Source organism: Hesperophylax consimilis, unplaced genomic scaffold (assembly GCF_061612785.1).
Source record: "Hesperophylax consimilis isolate HC1 unplaced genomic scaffold, BYU_Hcon_1.0 scaffold_35, whole genome shotgun sequence".
Taxonomy (NCBI): Eukaryota; Metazoa; Arthropoda; class Insecta; order Trichoptera; family Limnephilidae; genus Hesperophylax; species Hesperophylax consimilis.
Window position 1 is genome coordinate 1,189,961 of NW_028301265.1, and position 22,756 is coordinate 1,212,716.

General features: G+C 33.6%; 2 protein-coding genes across 3 annotated transcripts in view; one reads left to right on the forward strand and one right to left on the reverse strand.

Annotated features, from left to right (window-relative positions):
• LOC149409137 (guanylate cyclase soluble subunit beta-1-like) overlaps positions 1 to 14,110 on the forward strand; it is a 160,296-nt gene extending 146,186 nt beyond the window's left edge. The window contains exon 16 of the mRNA XM_089650115.1: positions 13,854 to 14,110. Coding sequence (XP_089506241.1) covers positions 13,854 to 13,977 — 124 coding nt within the window. The 3' untranslated portion in view covers positions 13,978 to 14,110. The remainder of the gene's footprint in view (positions 1 to 13,853) is intronic.
• On the reverse strand, positions 854 to 7,975 carry LOC149409139 (uncharacterized). 2 transcript variants are annotated; one of them, XM_089650121.1, is made up of 3 exons: positions 7,846 to 7,975; positions 3,455 to 3,694; positions 854 to 1,527 (listed from the first exon to the last, which is right to left on the reverse strand). In XM_089650121.1, the coding sequence occupies exons 1-3, from the start codon at positions 7,973 to 7,975 to the stop codon at positions 854 to 856; spliced, it is 1,044 nt and encodes a 347-aa protein (XP_089506247.1). The 2 variants fall into 2 exon arrangements, with proteins under 2 accessions (XP_089506247.1, XP_089506248.1); XM_089650122.1 differs by having other exon boundaries at positions 3,455 to 3,666; positions 7,824 to 7,975.
• Positions 14,111 to 22,756: the final 8,646 nt, after the last annotated feature.

Sequence of the window (22,756 nt, forward strand, 5' to 3'; positions counted from 1 at the left end):
GTAAAAAAACATATTTATGGAAACGGTATAGGTATACATTGAAAAAAAGTGGGTGTGTCAAGCCTACGCAAGACAGAAGTGAAACTTCTTTTGTTAAACCGTATGAACCACAATCAATTACGTATTTCACTCGTATTACACTCACGACGCAGTATACTAACCAAGCAGCTGATGCTTGGCGTGGCGCAGTTCGCTGGTGTCTGAGAGAGAGGAAAGAAGAGAAGAGAGAGAACGTTCGTGAGCGGCTCCCCCACCTCAACAAGCGCATATGGTGAGAGAGGGACAGTGAACGGTGAGCGGTGGTGGGGGTACCCGCATTTTCGTGTCGATCCTGACTCGGTTTTACTCCGTCCCCGAATTACGCGCCTAAAGAAGTTTCACTTCAAAAAGGAAGGAAATTAATGAAAACTCTATTTTATGATTGTATAATGATAAAATATTTATTCCTAGTACAAATTTAAACATGTATTATAATAAAAATAGTGTATTTATTTTATTTTGGACCCATGGTTTAATATATTGTGTATTTATAGATGTAACAATCAATTCGATTACTCCATACCGGAATTTATTCATAATATTAGTTGCAAACAGAAGGGTGGTCCATTGGGTACGCCGGATTTAAAATTCTCTTCATTTTGTGTTGTATATATTATGTTATGTTGGCAACTCTAATGTTTGACAATTGTCGTCTGCTGTTATTTAGGTTATTAAAAAGAGTCGCTTTATAAAAGAATGACGTTTTGTTATTGTTAAAACACATTACAAATTTCAACAATTGACTACAGATACGTATAACTAAAAATTCAATGAGATTCAAATCAATTCTAATACCTATGTAATATAAACTAAATCAGTCATCGCAAAGATCCAAATAACGATGGAGAACATTCGGTATTGGCAATTTTCTTATACCGAAAGGAAGCTGAAAAGATTTCCACAACTGATCTCTTACAACACATCTGCATAGATGTTTTAGTTCTGTAGGTCTGAGGCCACATCTCGAAGAAGGGACAAGATGATCTTCCATTATAAACGGATATCTTTCCAGCATAGTCCTTCTCTGATAGTTATAATCTACTGGATAAGCAAAATCTCTGTATTCTTTCATATCAACTGTAAGTTTAACTGTTGGTATTGCTCTTAAAATAACCCTTAAACAAGATACTAATTCATACGGATATTTCCTGTTAGATTCTTTCAATCTATCCAAGATTGTTTCAACTGGATTTGTAGCATTATTTTCTGACAGATTGTCGCAGTTTAGCCGAGCCCCAAACCTTAATAGGATCATCAGCATCTCACTAGCGCCAATTTGTACCACTACTCGGACTGGCGGCACTTTTCCGCAACTTTCCAGTGGGACGTCGATAAACCTACTGACTTTACCGCCATCTGTGTATTCTAGGCCGGCATTAGTGGCGTGATCCAAGAAATAAACCAATGCATGGATATTTTCTTCTTTATCTTTGAAATCGGACTTCCAGCCTGCGATAAAGTGTGGCGCTGTTGTCCCAAATATTGCACCTGAGAAAGAAAAATAAGCAATATTAAGTTTATATTTTTATTAGATAATTTACTAACTAGTATCTTTAACTGCAAAATTTACGAATTACTTTTTTTTACAGTAATACGATCAATAATAATAAAATCAAAATAGGCTAAGGTGGTATTTCACCATCCCCTCGATATACTGTCAAAAAAATATTCATTTTAATTATTGACCTAAATACAAAAAGTCGTTATGTTCATACTAATCCAACAAAAAATATAGTATCTTCCTGTTTCCAGTTTGAAATCGAACAACGAAACGCATAAGAAAGAAAAGCCACAACGTATTTGTGTGAATGAATGAAATGGCTGCAAATAACATCATTCATGGCTAAATGGAACGGAACGTATTAGAAAGAGATAGCCATTCAAAAAATATGTGTACGGGTGAAACAGCTATATTATTATGTACGTCCCTCGTGTCTATATGCGTTCCTCGCGACTCCAGTTGCGAGCCCACACACGGGCGAGCACAGGCGAGCATGTCCGCAGCAAACACGTTGTCACAGGCGAGCGACAAGCATTTTTGTACGGATGTCCCCGGATAAATCGCGTGACGTCATACTCAGACTGCTCGCCGCGAACGTGCTCGCCCGTCAGTGGGCCGGGCTTAACGCAATAAATCACTAGTTTGTCCACTGGACCTAATTCAGTGATACCACGCGCGTTGTCTCAGTAACATTTCTTCCCTTTCGAGTAATCTAGGATTATAATGGATAAATATTCGCAATGGGTATATAACTTGGCTCAATTATCCCATCATAATTATGTCAAGAAGCCACTCTTCATAGGATCGTAATACAGGATTTTCCAATAAGAGGTGTTATTTTGAATAGCCCGCTATTTCGGTAGATGTTACTTTTGAATCATTTTTATCATTTTTGACATTCGACAAGTAGAAACTACGCCATTAATAAAAATGGAACGATACAAGCTTCAACAACGCATTAAAATTCACTTGAGTGAATCAAATGCAAATCATCTTGAGTTATGAGCCCCATTTCCACCTCGTTGACTTCGTCAACAAGCAAGATTATCGCATCTGGGGCTCGGAAAACCCAAGAGTTATTGTTGAAAAGCCTCTCTATCCTCAACGTGTGACTGTTTGGTGCGGTTTATGGTCGGCGGACCATTGTACCTTACTTTTTCAAAAATGAGGTTGGAGCAGCAGTTACGGTGAATGGATTGCGCTATCGAGAGATGATTAATGATTTTTTATGGCCAGAATTGGATGGTATTGATCTGGACAACGTTTACTTCCAACAAGAAGGCGCTACGTGCCACACAAGCAACGAAACTATTGATCTTTTTTTAAATATATTTTAAAATACAATATTGCAATCGTAGATTTCATCCAGCAATCTGGCAACGGTTTGGTTATCTCGAGAGTTCGAGTTGGAGGCTAGTTTGCCGCATGATAGTTATACCTACGTGTCCATGAGGTAGACTTGCCTGTAGTTATTCTTGGAGGTGGATGGTAGCAAAATATATTTTCAAGCATACTCGTATGTTACCTAACTCAAACTCGTTCTCACAGTAATATTAACATGAATCATCCAGCAGTCTAGCGACGGTATAATTGTCCCGAATGTTCCAGACAAAGACCAGTTTACCGTTTAGTAGTGGTACTTGTCTATGAGGTAAACTAGGCCGTAGTTGTTTTTGGAGTTCACACGATAGCAAAATAAATTTTCAAATACGAATTTTACCTAAGAAAAAAGCCTTTCAAATATGTTCTGGCATTAATAGATCTCATCCAGCAGTCTAGCGACGGTATGGTTATCCCGAAGGTTCCAGCCAAAGGCCAGTTTGCCGTTTGGTAGTGGTACTTGTCCAACTTGGCCGTAGTTGTCCTCAGAGATCGCGTGATAGCAAATATATTTTTAAATAAAATAAAAATTACCCAAGAAAATCCTTTCAAACGTATTTTCGCAATAATAGATCTCATCCAGCAGTCTGGCGACGGTGAAGTTGTCCTGCAGGCTCCAGTCGAAGGCCAGCTTGGCGGCGATGTAGAGCACGTTGTGATACTTGCCCATAAGGCAGACCTGGCCGTTGTTGTTCTTGGAGGCTTCGTGGTAGCGCAGGGCGGCCAGCACGAAGTGGCGGCACGAGGTTTCGTAATCTATGCCCTCCGTTTCACCTGAAAGAAGTATTTGCTGATGAAATTATTAGTAGATTTCAATTGGTCGTTTTAAACTCCTTTATACCACCCCTACACTGCTTACACGGCGTGGAGCTTTAAAAAAATGTTCAGTTTTAGTCCGGGATAGATGAAATTTTGCATATTTGACCTTCGAAACAAGAGGAAGGTTAATGTCTACATCAGATTTAAAAGAACCACCCTCTCTTGCACCCCTCAAAGCAGATATTTGGTACTGCTTGTTGAAATTTCGCATACCTCATGCTCAAAATTCGAGGAAAATGACTATCTGTAGTAATTGTGAGTTGTGGCCGACTAATTACTCAGATTTAAACGTCTGTTTATTCTGCAAGGTGTACAATGCAAGGTTATTGTTCCATTGAAATCCAAGACAAGAGAGACACAATGGACAACGTACGTCCTATTTATACTTCCATTCATGCTGTCTCCCTCAGGCACGCGGTTTCTTCCATACCCGAAAACAAACGATTATCATACTATCTAAATCTGATTTTGTTAAAGTCGAGGAGTGGTATTTTTATAAAAAAAAACATTTATTTTCTGTATTCAAAGACAGATAATAGAATCAAAGATATATAACTTACTTATACCGTAAATAAATATATATTTTTTTTTAATTTACGCTTTTCGATACATATTTACGGTTACCATTTATACCAGTGAGCTAACACACGTTTCAAATCATAAACAAAACGTTAAACGTGCTGTCGAAATAAGTTAAGGATATTTTCGTTTTTTTGTATGCTTGTCTAAAGTGCGTATAAACAGGATAGCTTCGTCCCTTTCCCATAATTCTTGTTTCGGCAGGTGCTTCATGTCCTGTTTATACGCAGCATAAGAAAATCATTTGTGTGTCAAACTAAAAACACGCGGACGGTGAGGTCGGACGTAATGAAATTATTAAGTACTTTTATTGCAAATAAATATGAAATCACGCCACATAACTGTAGGGGTATGCAGAGAGAATAGACCATCAATCAACTCTGTCTTGTCACAAACTTCTTGCTAGATCCGAATTTATAGTATATCGTCTCATATAATATTGTATTATGTTTTTCTTAATTTTGACATGACCAAACTCAACTATTTGATTCAATCGATCGTGTCATGTCTTCCTCTATCACTATTAAATAATAGCTATTTTAAATACGTTAGGTTGAATATCAATAGATTTACATGTTATTTGTTAAACAGTACAATGCTTTACAAAAATGTTACGATGTAGACATCTTTATGTAAACAGTCTCGCTAGATAGATAATTATATATATATTTATTTTTTTTTCTGTTATTCCACTTTAATATTTATCATCTCCATCTGCTAACAACTAAGCCTTGACTTGTATAGGCGTTCTGTGTACATGTTTCTTTGTTTGTACTAATCGCGTTCCTTCACATTTCATCCGATTTTAATGAAAATTTCAAATTTAGTTCTTATTAATGCCAAGAGTGTTTAGAGAGTGTGAATGGTAAAACTCGGTGACGCTCCAGAAAGAATTAACGCATTATCTCTGCTCTGGTATGAGATACGGAGTCGAATTAAAGTGGACGTAGTGTTTTTCTAACAGTAGTAATGTGGATATCATAATACTTTTTTTTTATATATATTTACTCCACACAGGAGGCCCTGAAGGAAATAATTTCCCTTTGGGGATGCTGTGTGGAGGGTCTTTTTGTGGAGAGGAAGAAGTGAACATGGGTCTTGAAGAGTCCCATGTTGTAGGAGGGAGGAAACACAGAGGCCGGCAATTCGTTCCACAGCCGAGCTGTTGAACTTAAGAACGAATCGTAGAAGCGACCCGTTCTCATGTGACAAGTGTCAACTGTGTACAAATGTTTGGCGTGTATCCCGACTACGCACCGGCGCCGAAGGGATCAATGACGCTAGTTCCTCAGAGCATCTTCCATTGTAATACCGATAGAACAAGGACAGCATACCTACCTGACGCCTGTGCTCTAAAGATTGCAGTCCGTTTGTTAAGATTGGGGAATCTATCAAACGGACCGCCCGTTTTTGCACAGAGTCTAGGGTTTTTTTCAGGTATTTAGGGGCTCCGGACCAGAGATGGCTGCCAAATTCGACAGTAGGGCGCACTTGCGATTTGTACAGGGTCAGCAGTTGTGTATTATTAAAGTATCTGCGGGCCCTGTACAGTACGCCCAGCTTCTGAGAGGCCAACTTTACTCTGGCTTCGATGGAGCCCCCGTACCTGAGCTGGTCACTTATAGTTACACCAAGCATATCAATGGAAGGCCTGTTCGGAAGATTGCTTCCGTTGAAGGAGACTAGATTATCATTTGGATCCCTTTTAGACGTAATCAGACAGGATTGGGTCTTTGAAACATTAAATTCGACGAGATTATTTTTACCCCAGGAGGAAATACTCTCGAGATAACCGTCCATTCTCTGCTTCAAACCCCTCCGAGCCGTTGGAGTTTGTGTGCCCTTTGGGGGCTTGTCAAACAAAAAAATACTATATGAAATGAATGGTAGAAAAGATCGGGGGTGCCCGAGGAAGACATGAAGCAAATAACTATCTCCTGTAAAGTGAAACGTAAGTGATGAACGCAGAAAGATGTGTATGGAGAATGTATGACTTGGAAGTGAATGGTTGAAGTGGTCGAAGACGCTCAAGGAACAAATGGCATGATCAAGTGAAACAAATACTTTAGGGCGAAGCTTAATGCTAAATAACTATTTTGATTAATCTTTATTACGAATTGGTGTACATTATGAATACCAAAAATGTGCTGTAAATAGATTGAAGGTTTTGATATCGTTTTGCTTGAGTAGAATACAAATAAAAAATAAATAAAAATTACGCAATAAAAAATATAAATGTAAACTACTAAAAAAAAATTGCTTTCAATAGAAATGTATGAACGCTTAAACGAAACAATTTTTCACTTGATTACTTTTTTGCTTTCTTATAAAATTTTTTACAAAATAAATAAAAATTAGTTTTGTGGTTGAAATAGAACGTTTATAGACTCCGTTTGTCAAGTGAATTTAATACCTATTACCTAGAATATAAGATATACTAAGAATATACACATTTTTGGCTTGTAGCTTCCTCTTAATTATAATGCACCCAGTTGTCACGAACTTTAGAATTCACAACCTCAAAACTTTAACTCAAACCATTTATAATTCCCTGAGTAACGCCGGGTACACGTCAATTATTGTATGATAAATTATTAACCTCTGTAAATATATAAAACAATAGAAAAATTAAAACTTTAACAAATATTTTAGCAATGAGTAATCTACACCTTGTAGATATGCGGACTTGAGAAAAAGTTCAATAAAATAACTTCAAAATCGGCTAAAAATTATAATATTTTCAATGAACTCAAGGGGCCAACCAGTAAAATCACTTGAACTAAAACCACACGAATGCCATAGAAATAATGTTCAATGTCATGCCCAATTATAGAAAAATCACAAAGCATAAAATATCTCGGAGCAGTAATTGATAAAAATTTTAAATGGGACCTAAATATCAAAAGTATCACGGAAAACTTACAAAACTTATATATTTATTAAAAATTTAAGAAATGTGGTAAATAAAAAAGACATGAACAAAATTTATTACGCTTTATGTCATTCTTGTATCGAATATGGAATTAGAGGATGCGGATCTATTGTATATAAGTATATGCATAACCTGAACACAATTCAAAAGGGAATCATAAAGACCGTCCTGAAAGTGCCCATAAGAACGACTTCGATTGAAATTTTCAATAGTTTTGATGTACCAAATGTAAAACAAATATATGCTATTGAAGCTATTCAATATAATATACTATTGAAACTATTTAAAAATACTGAATCCTCTACAATACCGCATATTCATCACACAAGGTCAAATCACAATGACATAAAAAATATTCCAGGTCAGAAAACCACATTCGGACAAAGAAATTCAGAAAAGAAAAGAAAAAGAAAGTCAGATTCCTTTTATAGTAATTAAGGTAAATCAGAAGGTTTTATTTAAAAATATTTCATATAATCCTTGTCCAGCGATTCCGAATATTTACCAAAAACTCTAGTGAGGAGGACTTAAATATTCACTATCATATTTTAAATAAAATGTTTAAAAATAAATTAATTAAAATATGTGTTTTTACCTTTAGCACACCCGGCTATGAGCGTGCTAAAATATTGCACCAATTCCCGCCTTTTGGTTCGAGAAAACAGACTGTCTCTGTCTAACTTTTTGAAAACATCCTCGAAATAACAATCCATGAAGACCTCCATTTTCTCAAAATATTTATTTTGTCCTATGTTAACTTTTAACTGTTCGCAATTTTCACTTTTACAAGAGAGCCACTTTCTATTTTTTGCTTTGTCGATGTTTTTTTTTCAAACTATTTCATTTTATTTATTTATTACACGACAAACATTTTAATTTTTGATTTTTGAGTTTGGGAAGATAATTCGAATTTGTTATTATTTTTTGACAGTCGATGCTAATTGTTGATTATCAGTTGTTTTTAAATTAATTTTTCAATGACGCCATTTTCAAAATATTATTTCGATTGAGCACCGAATGCAAACTGAACTATAAAATCAAACCACGAAGAAAGTAGGAAACGTTTTTTAAATTAAAATAAATTCAATCCCCTTTGTAAGTGTAGGTAAATTATAATCCAAATAGAATAAGGGTTGTCTCAAAGAAATACTTATTTTTTAATCCATCTATATGATATTATTTTAATGACAAACTGATAGTTAAAAGACAAGGTTTTTATGTATAGCATAAAGGATAATATATTATTTTTAATCAGAAATAATGATATTTAAAATAAAGTTGGTTGTTACCTAGTGAAAAATTATTGAATGAAAAGTGCCAATTCATATTGAATAATTTGTCAGGTTTTGAATAAGCTGGCGAAGCTCCATTAGTAGAGCGCCTGACCGGCAATCGAAGGTTGCGGATTTAATTCCAGTCGGCAGCATGTATTTTTTCTCTGAAGATTTTTTCGTATATATAGGTGTTTCGGGGTAATAATTATTGCTTAAAAATAACATCTATTTGAATTTATATTTTTTTTCTTGATTGAATGAATAAATTAATCAATGAAAAAAGGATAAAAATGGACGCCCGGTCATATATGACCCTCAAACGCTGGAGGGGTTAAATCTAGTCAAAAATTGGTATTTTTAGATCCAATTTAGAAAACAACGGTCGTTACGAGGTAATCATCAGTTTATTATTAAGAGGAAGCTATAAGCCAAAAATTTGTATATTCTTGGTACACCTTATATTGTAGGTAATAGGCATTAAGATTGCTTGACAAACGGAGACTAGAAACGTTCGATTTCTAGCACAAAACTGTTTTATATTTATTTTGTAAATAATTTTATCAGAAAGCAAAAAAGTTAATCAAGAGAAACTGTCACAGATAATCTTAGCTATAATATTGAATTTTTAAAAAGTTGTTTCCTTTATGCGTCCATACATTACTAATGAAAAAAAAAATTTTTAGTAGTTTTCATTTATATTTTTTATTGAGTAATTTATTTTTTTATTTGTATTCTACTCAAGCGAAACGATAGGAAAACCTTCAATTTATCTACAACATATTTTTTGGTTTTCATAATGTACACCAATTCGTTATTAAGATTAATCAAAATAGTGATTTGGCATTAAGCTTCGCCTTAAACGTTTAGAAGTGTATAACCGGCTCCAATTTTTTTTTAACTAACCATTTAGTTGCCAAAAAAAAAAAATTATTTATTGAAAATATTTGTTTCTTGGTGATATAGATTCTTAGTTTTCCACTTGTAGTACTGGTTTTCGGACACCGTGTATAAGTGAAATTACTTAATGATTTTTGTGAAAGAAATAAAGAAAGAAATTGAAGATCATTTGAAATAGAATTGGTAAGCTTCAATTAGTTCCAATCTATACAAATTTATACAAATCTATACAAATCTATGCAAATCTATACAAATCTATGCAAATCTATATAAATCTATACAAATCTATGCAAATCTATACAAATCTATATAAATCTATACAAATCTATGCAAATCTATACAAATCTATGCAAATCTATACAAATCTATGCAAATCTATATAAATCTATACAAATCTATGCAAATCTATACAAATCTATATAAATCTATACAAATCTATGCAAATCTATACAAATCTATGCAAATCTATACAAATATGCAAATCTATATAAATCTATACAAATCTATGCAAATCTATACAAATCTATATAAATCTATACAAATCTATGCAAATCTATCCAAATCTATATAAATCTATACAAATCTATGCAAATCTATACAAATCTATGCAAATCTATACAAATCTATGCAAATCTATATAAATCTATACAAATCTATGCAAATCTATACAAATCTATATAAATCTATACAAATCTATAAAAATCTATGCAAATCTAACAAATCTATGCAAATCTATATAAATCTATACAAATCTATGCAAATCTATAAAAATCTATATAAATCTATACAAACCTATGCAAATCTATACAAATCTATGCAATATATACAAATTCAGCCTGCGTTTGTTAGTGCTCGCTAAACTCGTAAAGTCAATTGATGGAAAGTTTGTTATTATTAGTGCCAGGGATGTTTAGAGAGTGGTTTAAATGGTATAAGAAGTCGGAGACGTTCGAGGAATACTTAACGCAATATCCCTGCACTGGAATGAGATACGGATTTGTATTAAAGTCGATGTAATGTAGTTTTTTAACAGTAACATTGTATACACTGTTGAAGAGACGCCAGAGAAAGGTATTAGCAATAGCGAAGCATTGCGGGTCTACTAATATAAAATAATTAATTTTTATTTAAGACAGCATTAATTATTCAGTTAATAAATTTAATACAGTGGCCCTGCAATAAATACGGATTAGGAAGGTATGTTTTACACTCTTGGACACAGTGAAACCTTTTTATGCAACGAAAATACTACAGGCTGCTTTTAAAACTCATTGTTTTTACAATACAACTTTTTACTTTGTGTTTCTCCATATCTTAATGTTTATTGTTCATTATTTCTTCATACTGTAAATTTATTGCTTACATTTTATTTTTTAACCTTACCATGAGTAAAGCGTTGAGACCATTTAAATTCCATAAAAATTAACTGTTAAAAACCGTATGTAACCATATGGCTTCAACAAACTCGAATAAAAAATTTCTATGATCATGCTACATGCATCCTTCCATGTTATTATCTCCTAACTGGTGCACGGAGGAAACTTTTCATTAAAAAATCTCTTGAAAAAATTCGTACTCCTGTTCAAAATGGGACTGAAGACCTATGAATTAACATGTTTCCTAATCAACTATCAGTAAAACACGATATGACGATGTCAGAACACGTGTTCATGAAAATTATAAAATTTTCGCATTTCGTCATTATATAATAACAGAATAAACGCAGCTGCATGAACACGTATGTGTAATGAATGTGCCAATAAGAGTTTATTAAGAAATGGCCTGATATTACTTTTTAACGGGATTTTAATAAACCAGCAGTACTAATTTTTCTCCATGTACGGTTTTTGATTAAATACTTTCTCTTATAAATCCGGGTGCAAGTAGAAACGTAAACAGCATTGTAAAAAAAATTACGGTGTCAAGGAGTATAATTTACTATAATGTAATGATTACAATAATATTACATAATATGTTGAATGTTGTACTTTTAATGTTGAGAATTGTAATGTTAAAAAATTGAGTCTTGAATTGAAACCATTAACATTACATACACAGTAATAGAAGTATAATTATGGTAAATTCGAATTTGTAACTTGTAGAAATTGAAAAAAAAACAAAAATTATTCAATAAAAGGTGTTTTTATCATTAGAGGAACACCTAAAATTCTCTGAATTTATCTTACAAATCATGTACCGTTTTCACCCTTGTAAGATTTCTTTAATTTTATTTCAATGTTTGTCTCTTTGACTCATTGTTTTACAATCATAAACATTACATAGTAAAACGTCCGCAAGTTTACACACAGTTACACTATGATTTTTCTTTGCAACAACAAATATATTTATAATGTTTATTCAAATACTTAGAATTCATCTGCTTATATAATTCTCTTTGGAGTGTGAACTAATGAGTGAATCCCCCTCTATTTCACAAGTTTATTTCTACGGCTTCTCTCAAGCTGCTACCTGTGAGGGTATTTAAAACTTACAACCATCGTTTGAAAGTTCATCATTAAGTCTTTCCGTCCTGTAACTATTGTTTGGAATGATAATTTTTTATGCACCTACTTTTGCAATGCAATGATACGCCGATGACATAAAAGATCGAACTTTTATGCATCGATGATAAAGGCCAAAAAAGTTTGGTGTTGATACATATTCTTAGCAATTTATTTATGACATCAATAAAGTAAACATGGTGACGGGTTACTTTATATAGTTTTTGTGATTTAATGTTGACATTATTGTGCAAATTATTAGGCAGAGACAACAAAAATGTACGACTGAGTTTAAGTATAAATTTCATTTGTTTAAAAAAAGACACTTTACTATTCTAATCAATTTCAGTATGACCACTAGAGTGCTAGGCATACATACGAGTACATTTAGCATATTATTTAATTAATAGCATTTTTCAAAATAGTGATATTAAAATATACAAAATGCTTAAGGCTGTTTAAAACTAGTGAATCCACCTAGATTTCGCCGTTCATCCCATATTTTTAGGTTCTATAAATATGGCATATTATAACATTTTTGCAAAATTGCAATATATTACAAAAAATCACTTCAGTCGATAATTATATTACAGAAGGACGCCTTGGTCACAAGCTATGATTGGTAAGTTTTACATTGGGAGAGGAATATTAGATTTTGTACCGAAAAAACAGGAAATGGTTGAATTGGTAAATCAAAAAGTTACTACCATCTCTCTATTGATAATTCCAATAACAACAGAGACATCTATTGACGATTAGTTGCATTATTAGTGAGCAGATTCTTGATATCATAGCTTCGAACCTTTTTTACCAAAATCACTTTCATGGAGCAATTATCATAGAACTAGCAGTTAAAAACCCGCTCCGTGGGTTTATTGCTGCTAGACCCTGTGGGCGGCACTTGGTTGGGCTTCGACCATTTTAACTGATACTAACAACAGTTACATTTAATAGGTACGTATTAGGTCATTCACAGAGAGAGGGTGAGTATATATTGTAAATAGATTATTACAATATAGTGCCCCTGAGGTGATATCTCACAAAAGCGGCGCTATACAATTTGTCCAATAAATAAATAAAAATAATGTTTACATTTTATTGCGTACATATGCAATGATATACAACGGAAATAGATAAAATAATGTAATCTTATTAAACTTTATTTCAAACACAAATAACTTTGTTTACATCACTTTATTATATACAACCACTACATGTTTCATGAACGAAGTTCACCTCATCAGGAGTAAGTAAACTCCGAAGTCAAAAATTAAATATAGATTACAATTGGAAAGAAGAAGTAGAAGGAGGGGGGAGGGGTTAGAGTGGGCGGGGTTTATCAGAATTAGGAATTACAATATCGTTAGACGGGAAAGACCAGTTGAGTGGGAAAATATTTAATAATAAATAAAAGTAAGGAAGAAGAAATCTTCTAATTAAACGCTTGTTGATGGTCATGTAATTTTGCGTATTGTTAGCTGCATATTTAAATATTTGCGCCAGTCATTTGGTTCGTTCTTATACCGCCAGAAGACAGAGTGGTCGAACTTTGCCTGCAGACCTCCTATTCGGGATTTACCCGAAACATACGATTTGATTTCGACCCATCAGAGGACCTAGATCGTCCAGACGGTAGCGTAATAATACTACCAGATTCTTTCAATACCAGAGATATTTTTTTTACAATCTTAATTTTGATTATATTATCGATACACTAGCTTGCGTGTAGCCGGTGTTGGTCGGAGACTTTTCTCTACTTTCTATAAATATAATATGCATGTAATAAATTTTCTAAACGATAGTGAAAACCCTATCAAATTCCGTTGCGTAGTTCAGAAGAACTAAGATCACAAATAGATAGACGCAGATATCCACATTGTTTTATACTTTTTTGAGATGGTGAACTAATTATTTTTTGTTGTACATTTCAGTTACCTCTGCAGAGATGATAATTACGACCCACAGTTTGAGCTGACCCACCGCGGCCCAGTGGTGATGAAGGGCAAGTCGGAGCCGATGAACACTTGGTTCTTAAAAAGGGCTAAACAACCATAAATAAACAACACATTTAATGTCATTTCAATATAATATTGTTGTGATTCCATGACAAAACGGTTCAGTGACAAAACAGAAAACTTTAAAAAATGTCAGATCAATCCAAACCTAATCTTACTTTGTACCTAATTTTCAAACGTTCATGGTGGATTTTCTTTTTAATATGACTTGTGTTTTAATCTATAAAAAAGGTCGGTTATGTTTTAGAAAACACGAATATTTTTTTGAAATAACGCTTTACTATTAATACCTCTATTTACGTTCTAATAATTTAATATCTTATCAAATTGAACTAAGAAACTATTTAAGAAGAAAAAAACTAGTCTTAAAATTGTCAATTCAAAGAATTGACAATTTTAAGATTAATTAAATAACAATTTAAATATACAGCATTTTCCATCTCGTTCGGCGTAAATAGTTGTATTTTGTACATGGTAATTAAGTAAAATCCATTTTTTTTCATTTGAAAAATATCTTATTAATCGTGTACACTTAATTTGAAACTTTACCAAAGGGTCATATTAACCTTACCTTACCTAACCAAGCCTTACCTCGAGTATCTGATTCACTTGATCGTGCCATGTCTTCCTCGTGCGTCCCCGACTTCTGCTACTATTAGCATTCGCACCATATATGCTCCTTACACCCTTTCTTCGCTCATTCGCTCTACATGCCCACAACTTACCTAACCTAACCAAACCTTACCTAACCTAACCATACCTAACCTAACTGTTCACGCAATTTGTAAGAGAGTATGTAAGGATTTTCAAGGACTATTAAGGATACAATGCCTTAATATTAAATCCTGCAACTGTCCTACCTACCCAATGTACTCATCCTAGGAACGCTACCACCACGAGAAGAATTGATGTCACCAGAAGGACAATGTAGGTCTATGTGACTTTTCAATCCAGTTAAGACGATGCCATACGTAGTAATGCAAAATCATGTGTTTTTGGTTTGAAAATTTGGACGCCTAGAAATTTTTCAGATGCTTTAATTAAATACTGCGAGTAGAATACATCTTGGCCTTTGAAATAATTGAGTATTTTTTAGATTTGTTTTTTTATTGGCCCAGAAAAAAATAATGTATAAGGCCTATGAAAACTGCTTTAAAGTTCAAAATCTCCTGCTTACGAACCCATTTTCGGTTATAATTTTATTGTATAATGTGGCAAATTAAGTTATTTATAAGATGATCGAAAAAAATTTTAATATTTATGCCTGAACATCCACAAAATAAAATAAAAGGCACTTTTTGGCCATGTTTTTTTTTTGCATAAATCAAAACAGGCGGATGGTGATAAGCGGGAATTTTAACCTTATCGCCATCTACGTAAGGGTTGTTATTGATAACGGCTCAATTTTAAATATTACACGACATAGTGCATCGCCTTAAACAGTTTATCCGGGTAAAAATAACGTATGTTATGATCTACGCGTCAATAGATAGCTTAGAAAATACGTTTTTTACAAGTTGTGTGTAAAAGACGAATTATTTGTTTGTGACCGTACATACGCAATATGATTAAATAGTTTTGTCCGTAAAAATCTCAATCCTTTCAAGGAAGGCATACAAATTCAATATGGTGCTACCAAGGTCTGTAATCTATGTGAGGATATTGTTTCAGCGCTTTATTAGCAGCAGACACATATCTGGACGGATGACGAACCTCGTGCTGCCACTTTTTTTGGACGCGGTGAACTCTCTCGCTGCAGCAGCTAGTCCAGTTTCTTCACCACCTAGGATTCTTGCTGCAGAATCTCCATCCTCTAGCTTGGATGAATGTCACAGCGGTGCTGCCAAGGTCTGGTATTTATGAGCGGATATTGTGTCAGCACTCTATTAGCAGCAGACACATACCTGGACGGATGACGAACCTCGTGCTGGCACTATTGGTGGACGCGGTGGACTCTTTCGCTGCAGCAGCTGGTCCAGTTTCCTCCCCACCTAGGACTCTTGCTGCAGAATCTCCATCTTCTATCTTCGTGTCACCTGTTCCTGTACTTCATCACCTGTTCCTGTACTTCATCACCTGTTCTTGTACTTCATTTTATTTAACTTAATTTCACTTTATTTTTGTAATATTTCTATTTTTGGTAATACCTGCATCAACTGTAAAGCGCCCCTGAAGTGATCACTCACAAAAACGGCGCTATACAAATTGTCCAATAAGTAAAATGGTATCGGTGATTAAATCCAATATTGTATTTGTATGCCCTTCTTGAAAGAATTAAGTTTGTACGGATGAAACAATTTATGCATATTCATGTTGCATACGTACATACAAGTTTTCAAAAAGTGTATTTTAATAAAATCATCAAATTAACGCTAACTATGAGCGCGTAGATAATATCGTACGTTGCCCTTGATACGGACTGACGGATGTGTGAGATTCTGGGGACCGCGGATAGTATTGTGAAGTTACTTGAAATATGGAATATCATTATCTTTTCGGTGATCACAGCTGCAACGGCTGACTTTCTGTTCTCTTTACCTTCGCTTTTTTAACATTAGCTCTACACTGCTGGCCCTAAGGAAAATTGTATCCTTCAGGGCCTATGTCATCATTGAAGATGCTGTGTAGATGGCCTTACTACAAGGAGTTGGTTGGAATCTGGGGGTCAGTGTGTCAAGGAGTGATGGACATATAATCATTTGAACACGGTTGAGTTTATTTAACGTGTTGCGTCCAGTTGCCCTGGTGCCATCTCCTCTCCTTTCTTACTTCCATGGGTTAAACCCAGCAGGATCCAGTGGAGCTGCATTTCACCACACCATTAACCTTGATTTACCTAACCTAACCAATCCTATCCCAACCTAACCGAATATATTATTTTATAATGTTCTGTTTTGTCACTGCTCCTTTTAATACAGTTACCACCACATCTAATCGTCATGCAACCAACACTAGTCAAATTTATGAAAAAATATTTAGCTTGCTTTGTAAATTATTGGTAATCCGGAAAAACGTTACATTTCCGGATAAACTTTTAGTAAATTCCTAATATATAGGAACCCTTATTCATCCACTTGCATTTACCTTAGTATAATTATGAAATGCAAAAATATTAGAAGTATTCTGATATCTTGACAATATATTTTACTAAAAGTTTATCAGGAAAGATTTAACGGATAAAATTGAGGATTTGCTAACTTAAAATTATTGGTAAGTGCAGGCCCTTATTTATTAATTTATAGGTTTCCTGATAAACTTTTAGTAAAACATATTGTCAAGATGATGGAACACTTCTAAATAAAACCCTAATATTTTCGCATTTCGTCATTATATTAAGGCAAATGCAGGTGGATGAATAATTGTTCCGATATATTAAGACAAATTCAGATGGATGAATAAGTGTTCCGATATATTATAAATTTACTAAAATTTTATCAGGAAACGTAACGTTTTTCCGGATTACCAATAATTTTAAGAGATTCTTAATAAACTAGCATTCTCTGTGTGGAGATAACTATTCCGAATATAAACATTAAGGTTAGATTTAATTAACTTAATGTGGTTATAGATATTCTTTTAATTTGTTTAATACTAAGTAGGTGGGAACTGATTATTGTAAAACTTTACAGCTAAAGATTCAGAGCTTTGTCCAAAGGTATTATTACTCATATACAGGGTGTTAAGGGACGTACTTGACTTACTTTACCAGTGATTTGTAATATTATTTGGAGTAAAAAGTATCAAGATTTTTGATTATTTAACAAAAAACCTTGGAAAATCAGTAGAAATTGGATCGCTAGAGTCGATATGAGGGACTCGGCGGTTACTCATGGAAGTGACCAGTGACGATATGTGAAAGAATTTTATTTAATTGTTTTTTATTAAAACAATTAAAGAAAGTCACCGCACACCAAACTTAATTTACATTTTTTACTCAAATCTTATAATGAGTCACTGGTTAAAGTAAGTCAAATACTTCCCTTAACACCCTGTAAATGTATATTCAGCTTGTCTATTTGCTTTTACTCAATTAATAATCGCACCAGTAATCAGTAATTCCCATTTGCAACAATTTTTAATTCAGTACAAAAGTAATAACAAACTGTATAATTTTGTGGATTATGATTTTGATAAAAAAGGTTAAAACCAAATTGTGTACCATCTAATGGTACATATACATTTGCAAACTTAAGGCGAAGCTTAATGCCAAATCAATATTTTCATTAATTTTTATGACGAATTGGTGTACATTGTAAATACCAAAAAATATGCTTTAGATAAATTGAAGATTTTCCTATCGCTTCTCTTGAGTAGAATACAAATAATAAAAAATTACTCCATAAAAAATATAAATGCAAACTATTAAAACAAATATTTTTTCAATAGAAATGCATGAACGCATAAAGAAAACAACTTTAAAAAAATACAGTATTATAGATAAGATTATCTGTGACAGTTTCACTTAATAAACTTTTTTGCTTTCTTATTAAATTATTTACAAAATAAATAAAAACCAGTTTTTTGCTTGAAATCGAACGTTTCTAGACTCCGTTTGTCAAGCGATTTTAATGCCTATTACCCACGATATAAGGTATACCAGGAAAAATACACATTTTTGGCTTTTAGCTTCCTCTTAAAAGCAAACCGAGCCACGAATTACGGGAAAGGAACGAAGAAACTGCAAGCGGCGTTTCTTTCCCATAAGTTGAGGTTCAGTTCGGCAGTTCGGCTCGCGTATGTATACGTAGCATAACCAACATAAAATTTATTATCATAACAACAATAAAAGTATTTTAAAAAATATTTTGCAGGCCAATACTAATTCTTCTGCGGCTTGTCTTTATTCTTAATACATATGTGAAATAATATTATCAAGCTTAAAATTCTTATTTTTTTAGCAGGTTCAAGGCCTTGGGTTCTCACCCAGGCCTCTGCTAGCAAAGTGGTCTATCATTACACAAGCAACATTTTCTGCTTATAATGGTGGTAGTAAAAGGAAATAATAAAATTTGGTCGAGTTTTTCATCAATTATTAGGAATGCTGATCTTTCTTTTAAAAATTAAATAAATCCATGAATAAATAGTTGTTTAAAATGACTTAGGTAATGGGCATTAAATATAATTCTTTATTCGAATAATGTCCAACTATTTCAATGTATGCAATTCAACATTTATAGAGATTTATTTTTGGGATATTATGCCATATTGCGCTCCCTCCTTATAATGTTATAAGTTTTATAATGATTTGTTTTAGGGGTATTATGCCGTGTTGCGCAATCTTATTCTTTAGCGAACGTTTCGGACACCATTACAGTGTCCATCATCAGGGCAGATATAAGTTTTATAATGATTTGTTTTAGGGGTATTATGCCGTGTTGTGCCATCTCATTCTTTAGCCAATGTTTCGGATAGCATAACACTGTCCATAATCAGAGCAGATGTGGAATACGTTAATAATAATAATAATAATATTTGAATTATTTGTATAGCGCCATTTTGGGCAAAATCGCCTCAAGGGTGCTGTACAAATATATAATACATTCCTACAATGATCTATCTACGTTAATTTTATTTTTGTTTTATAATGATTTGTTTTTGGGGTTTTATGCCGTGTTACTCTACCTCCTTCTTTAGCCAATGTTTCGGACAGCATTATAGTTTCCATCAACAGGGCAGATGTGGAATTTTTTGTTTTTTGTTTGTTTTATAATAATTTGTTCTTGGGGTATTATGCCGTGTTGATCTACCTCCATCTCTATCGAATGTTTTGAACAGCATTACATTGTCCATCATCATCATCATCAAAAGTTTTATAATGTAGTTTTTGGGGTGTTATGCCGTGTTGCGCTCAACACGGCATAACACCCCATTATATAGCTAACATTTCGTACAGCATTACAGGATTATGTACACTGTAATGCTGTCCGAAACATTGACTAAATAAGGAGGTAGCGCAGCACGGCATAGCACCCCAAAAACAAATAAGTATAATACTTTTGGCAGGGAATATCCCAGATCATATCCAATTCGACATTGTTTTAGAAATGTATCAAATTTATGTTAAAAGATATTTATATTAGTATAAGTAGTCAATTTCAATGCTTATACAAAAAGTGTATGTTTTTATACAATTAATATACACTCTCTTTATGCATTGCAAACTAATATTGTAATTGTTTAGTTACGAAAAAAGCTGTGTAAATTTTAAATTCAACAGAATAAAGAAGATATCTGATTTGATGTGAGTAATGTATGGTTTTATTTTATTTCTACGTTTTTATTCTATTTTATTTAAGGCGATGCACTACGTAGTAATGCAAAATCATGTGTTTTTGGTTTGAAAATTTTGGTCGCCTAGAAAATTTTCAGATGCTTTAATTAAATACTGCGAGTAGAATACATATTCGCTTTTGAAATAATCGAGTATTTTTATATATAAGTCTTTTTATAAGCCCAGAAAAAAATAATTTATAGGGCCTATGAAAACTGCTTTAAAGTTCAAAATCTCCTACTTACGAACCCATTTTCGGTTATGGATTTATTGTATAATGTGGCAAATTAAGTTATTTATAAAATGATCGGAAAAGATTTAAATATTTATGCCTGAACATCCACAAAATAAAATAAAAGGCACATTTTGGCCATTATTTTTCATGCATAAATCAAAACAGGTGGATGGTATTAAGCGGGAATTTAAGCCTTATCTCCATCTACGTAAGGTGTGTTATTGATAGCGGGTAGATTTAAAATATAACACGACGTAGTGCATCGCCTTAACAACTATGCAGTACATCGTTTTTGAAATATTACTATGAAAAATATACGTAACATAACATTTAAAATATAATATTTTTTTATATAAATAAAAATTTATTAAAATAAAAAATAAATAAAAGTATTTGACATAAATGACATAATCTAATCTCTTTGAAGCTTGTCAAGTTAAAATTATTGCCAAATGCATTCATATTATTTAAATATTCCTTGCCAAGACTGTGTAAACATTGTTATTAGGTTAATGCAAACTATAGTTGGAATGAGATTTGGGGCTGGGCAGACGTTGTCCTGCTTCAGACCGCCTTCTATGCAGGGAAGTTAAAATTTGTGGTTGTTATTGGAAGAGAATCTAAAAAAATAAATGAGATAAAAGAGAAAAAAAATGTTTAGATCTCGACAACATCACCACTTATTGGGTCAAAAACTATCATATCTTTCAAGCTGGAACCAACCAAACACTTTCACGTAATTTCGTTTATTAAGATGTTAATATTTGTCTGATTCTTCGTATGGCTACATGTAGATTTGTTATTATTTTAAGTATACCGCCAATAATATTCCCAACTGTCTGGAGCCAGTGAGAACATGGCCTACCTAATCGGGTTATGTTGTGAGGCTGGAGGTAGTAGAAAGTGGAAAGAAATGAGGAAGATGAAGGTGGGGACGTTCCTGGCTATTCGGATCTGGTCACTTAACAAGGCTAAAGCCATTTCAAGCAACGTTTCAATTCTGAATGGTGGTCTTACACCAGGGCGATACTGTAAGTATCTTCCACTCTGGAACGTGCCGCAAGTATACTACACATAGGCCATGACGATAATAATTTCTCTCAGGGCCTACGTCATCTTTGGGAATGCTGTATGGAGGGTCTTTAGGAAGTTTTAGGAAAGAAAATGGTGGGTGTCGTGTCCAGGATTGACGTATGAATCCATCTCTCCCACTGCGATGCAAGGCGATGGGTCGAGAGAATCCGGCCGAAGACGTCAAGACGCATCACCCTCAACCGGACGAACGATGTGTCACCTCAAACGCAGCGAACCACTTGAGGCGACTTATGGCAGAGGGGTTGGTTATCCAATAAATGGTTCCCGGGCGGCGGTACCCATACCAGCCTCCCAAATTGTAGCAGTTGGGAAGCTTGTGCAGTATTCAGTTAAAAAATAAAAAGTCTAAAAATATTCGATTGAATCGTAGATTTCGAAGTTAAAAACTATAACAAAGTAGATAAAAATTTACGCCTTGCGCCTCTTTTTGCGACCTTTTTATCACATTTAACTGCATATATATTATTTTTAACATTGACATTTTTCAAAATGCAGATTTTGCTCTAATTTGATATTGTGTTTATGCATTTGTAATAACTGCAACAATATTATACAGTGGACAACTACTTAAGAAGAAAAAACATGTTTTATTTCCACTTAATTTCGGGCAATTTCCACTAACGAGCCGCCCCCGCACCACAGACAGGTAAAGTAATGGCCTGTTTTACTGACATTATTAATTCAACAGGTATTGGCCAAGGCTCCTACAATATACCCTCGGGTAATAGCGATGTTTGTACATTGTATGGTTTATGAAGTGGCAAGGGAGGTTAAATATCCAACGTGGGAAAAGGCGTGCATTTTTAAGGTAACGTTGCATTAACTTTACAAAGAAATTATAGAAAATTTTATTACAAAGGGTGCACGGGGGTAGTGTGTTCTGATTATAGTGTGTGATTCTACATGGTTGTAGAAATAAAAAAAGAGAGACTTTTGTCGAAATTTCCTTTGTTTTTTTTTCCATACAAAATTATTTTTACGAAGATATATTAATACACCGTCACTTTTCGAAAAATTTATGGGAAAAATTTAATTGGTGAATCTCAGTGTATTGGTGTATCAACGCCAAACATAATTTGATAGATTACCTAGATAATAATAATAATAACAATTGGATAATTTGTAGAGCGCCGTTTTTGTGAAAAATCACCTCAAGGGCGCTGTACAATTTATTTCCTGGGATCTACATTTGTTATTTAGAAAAGATACCAAAACATA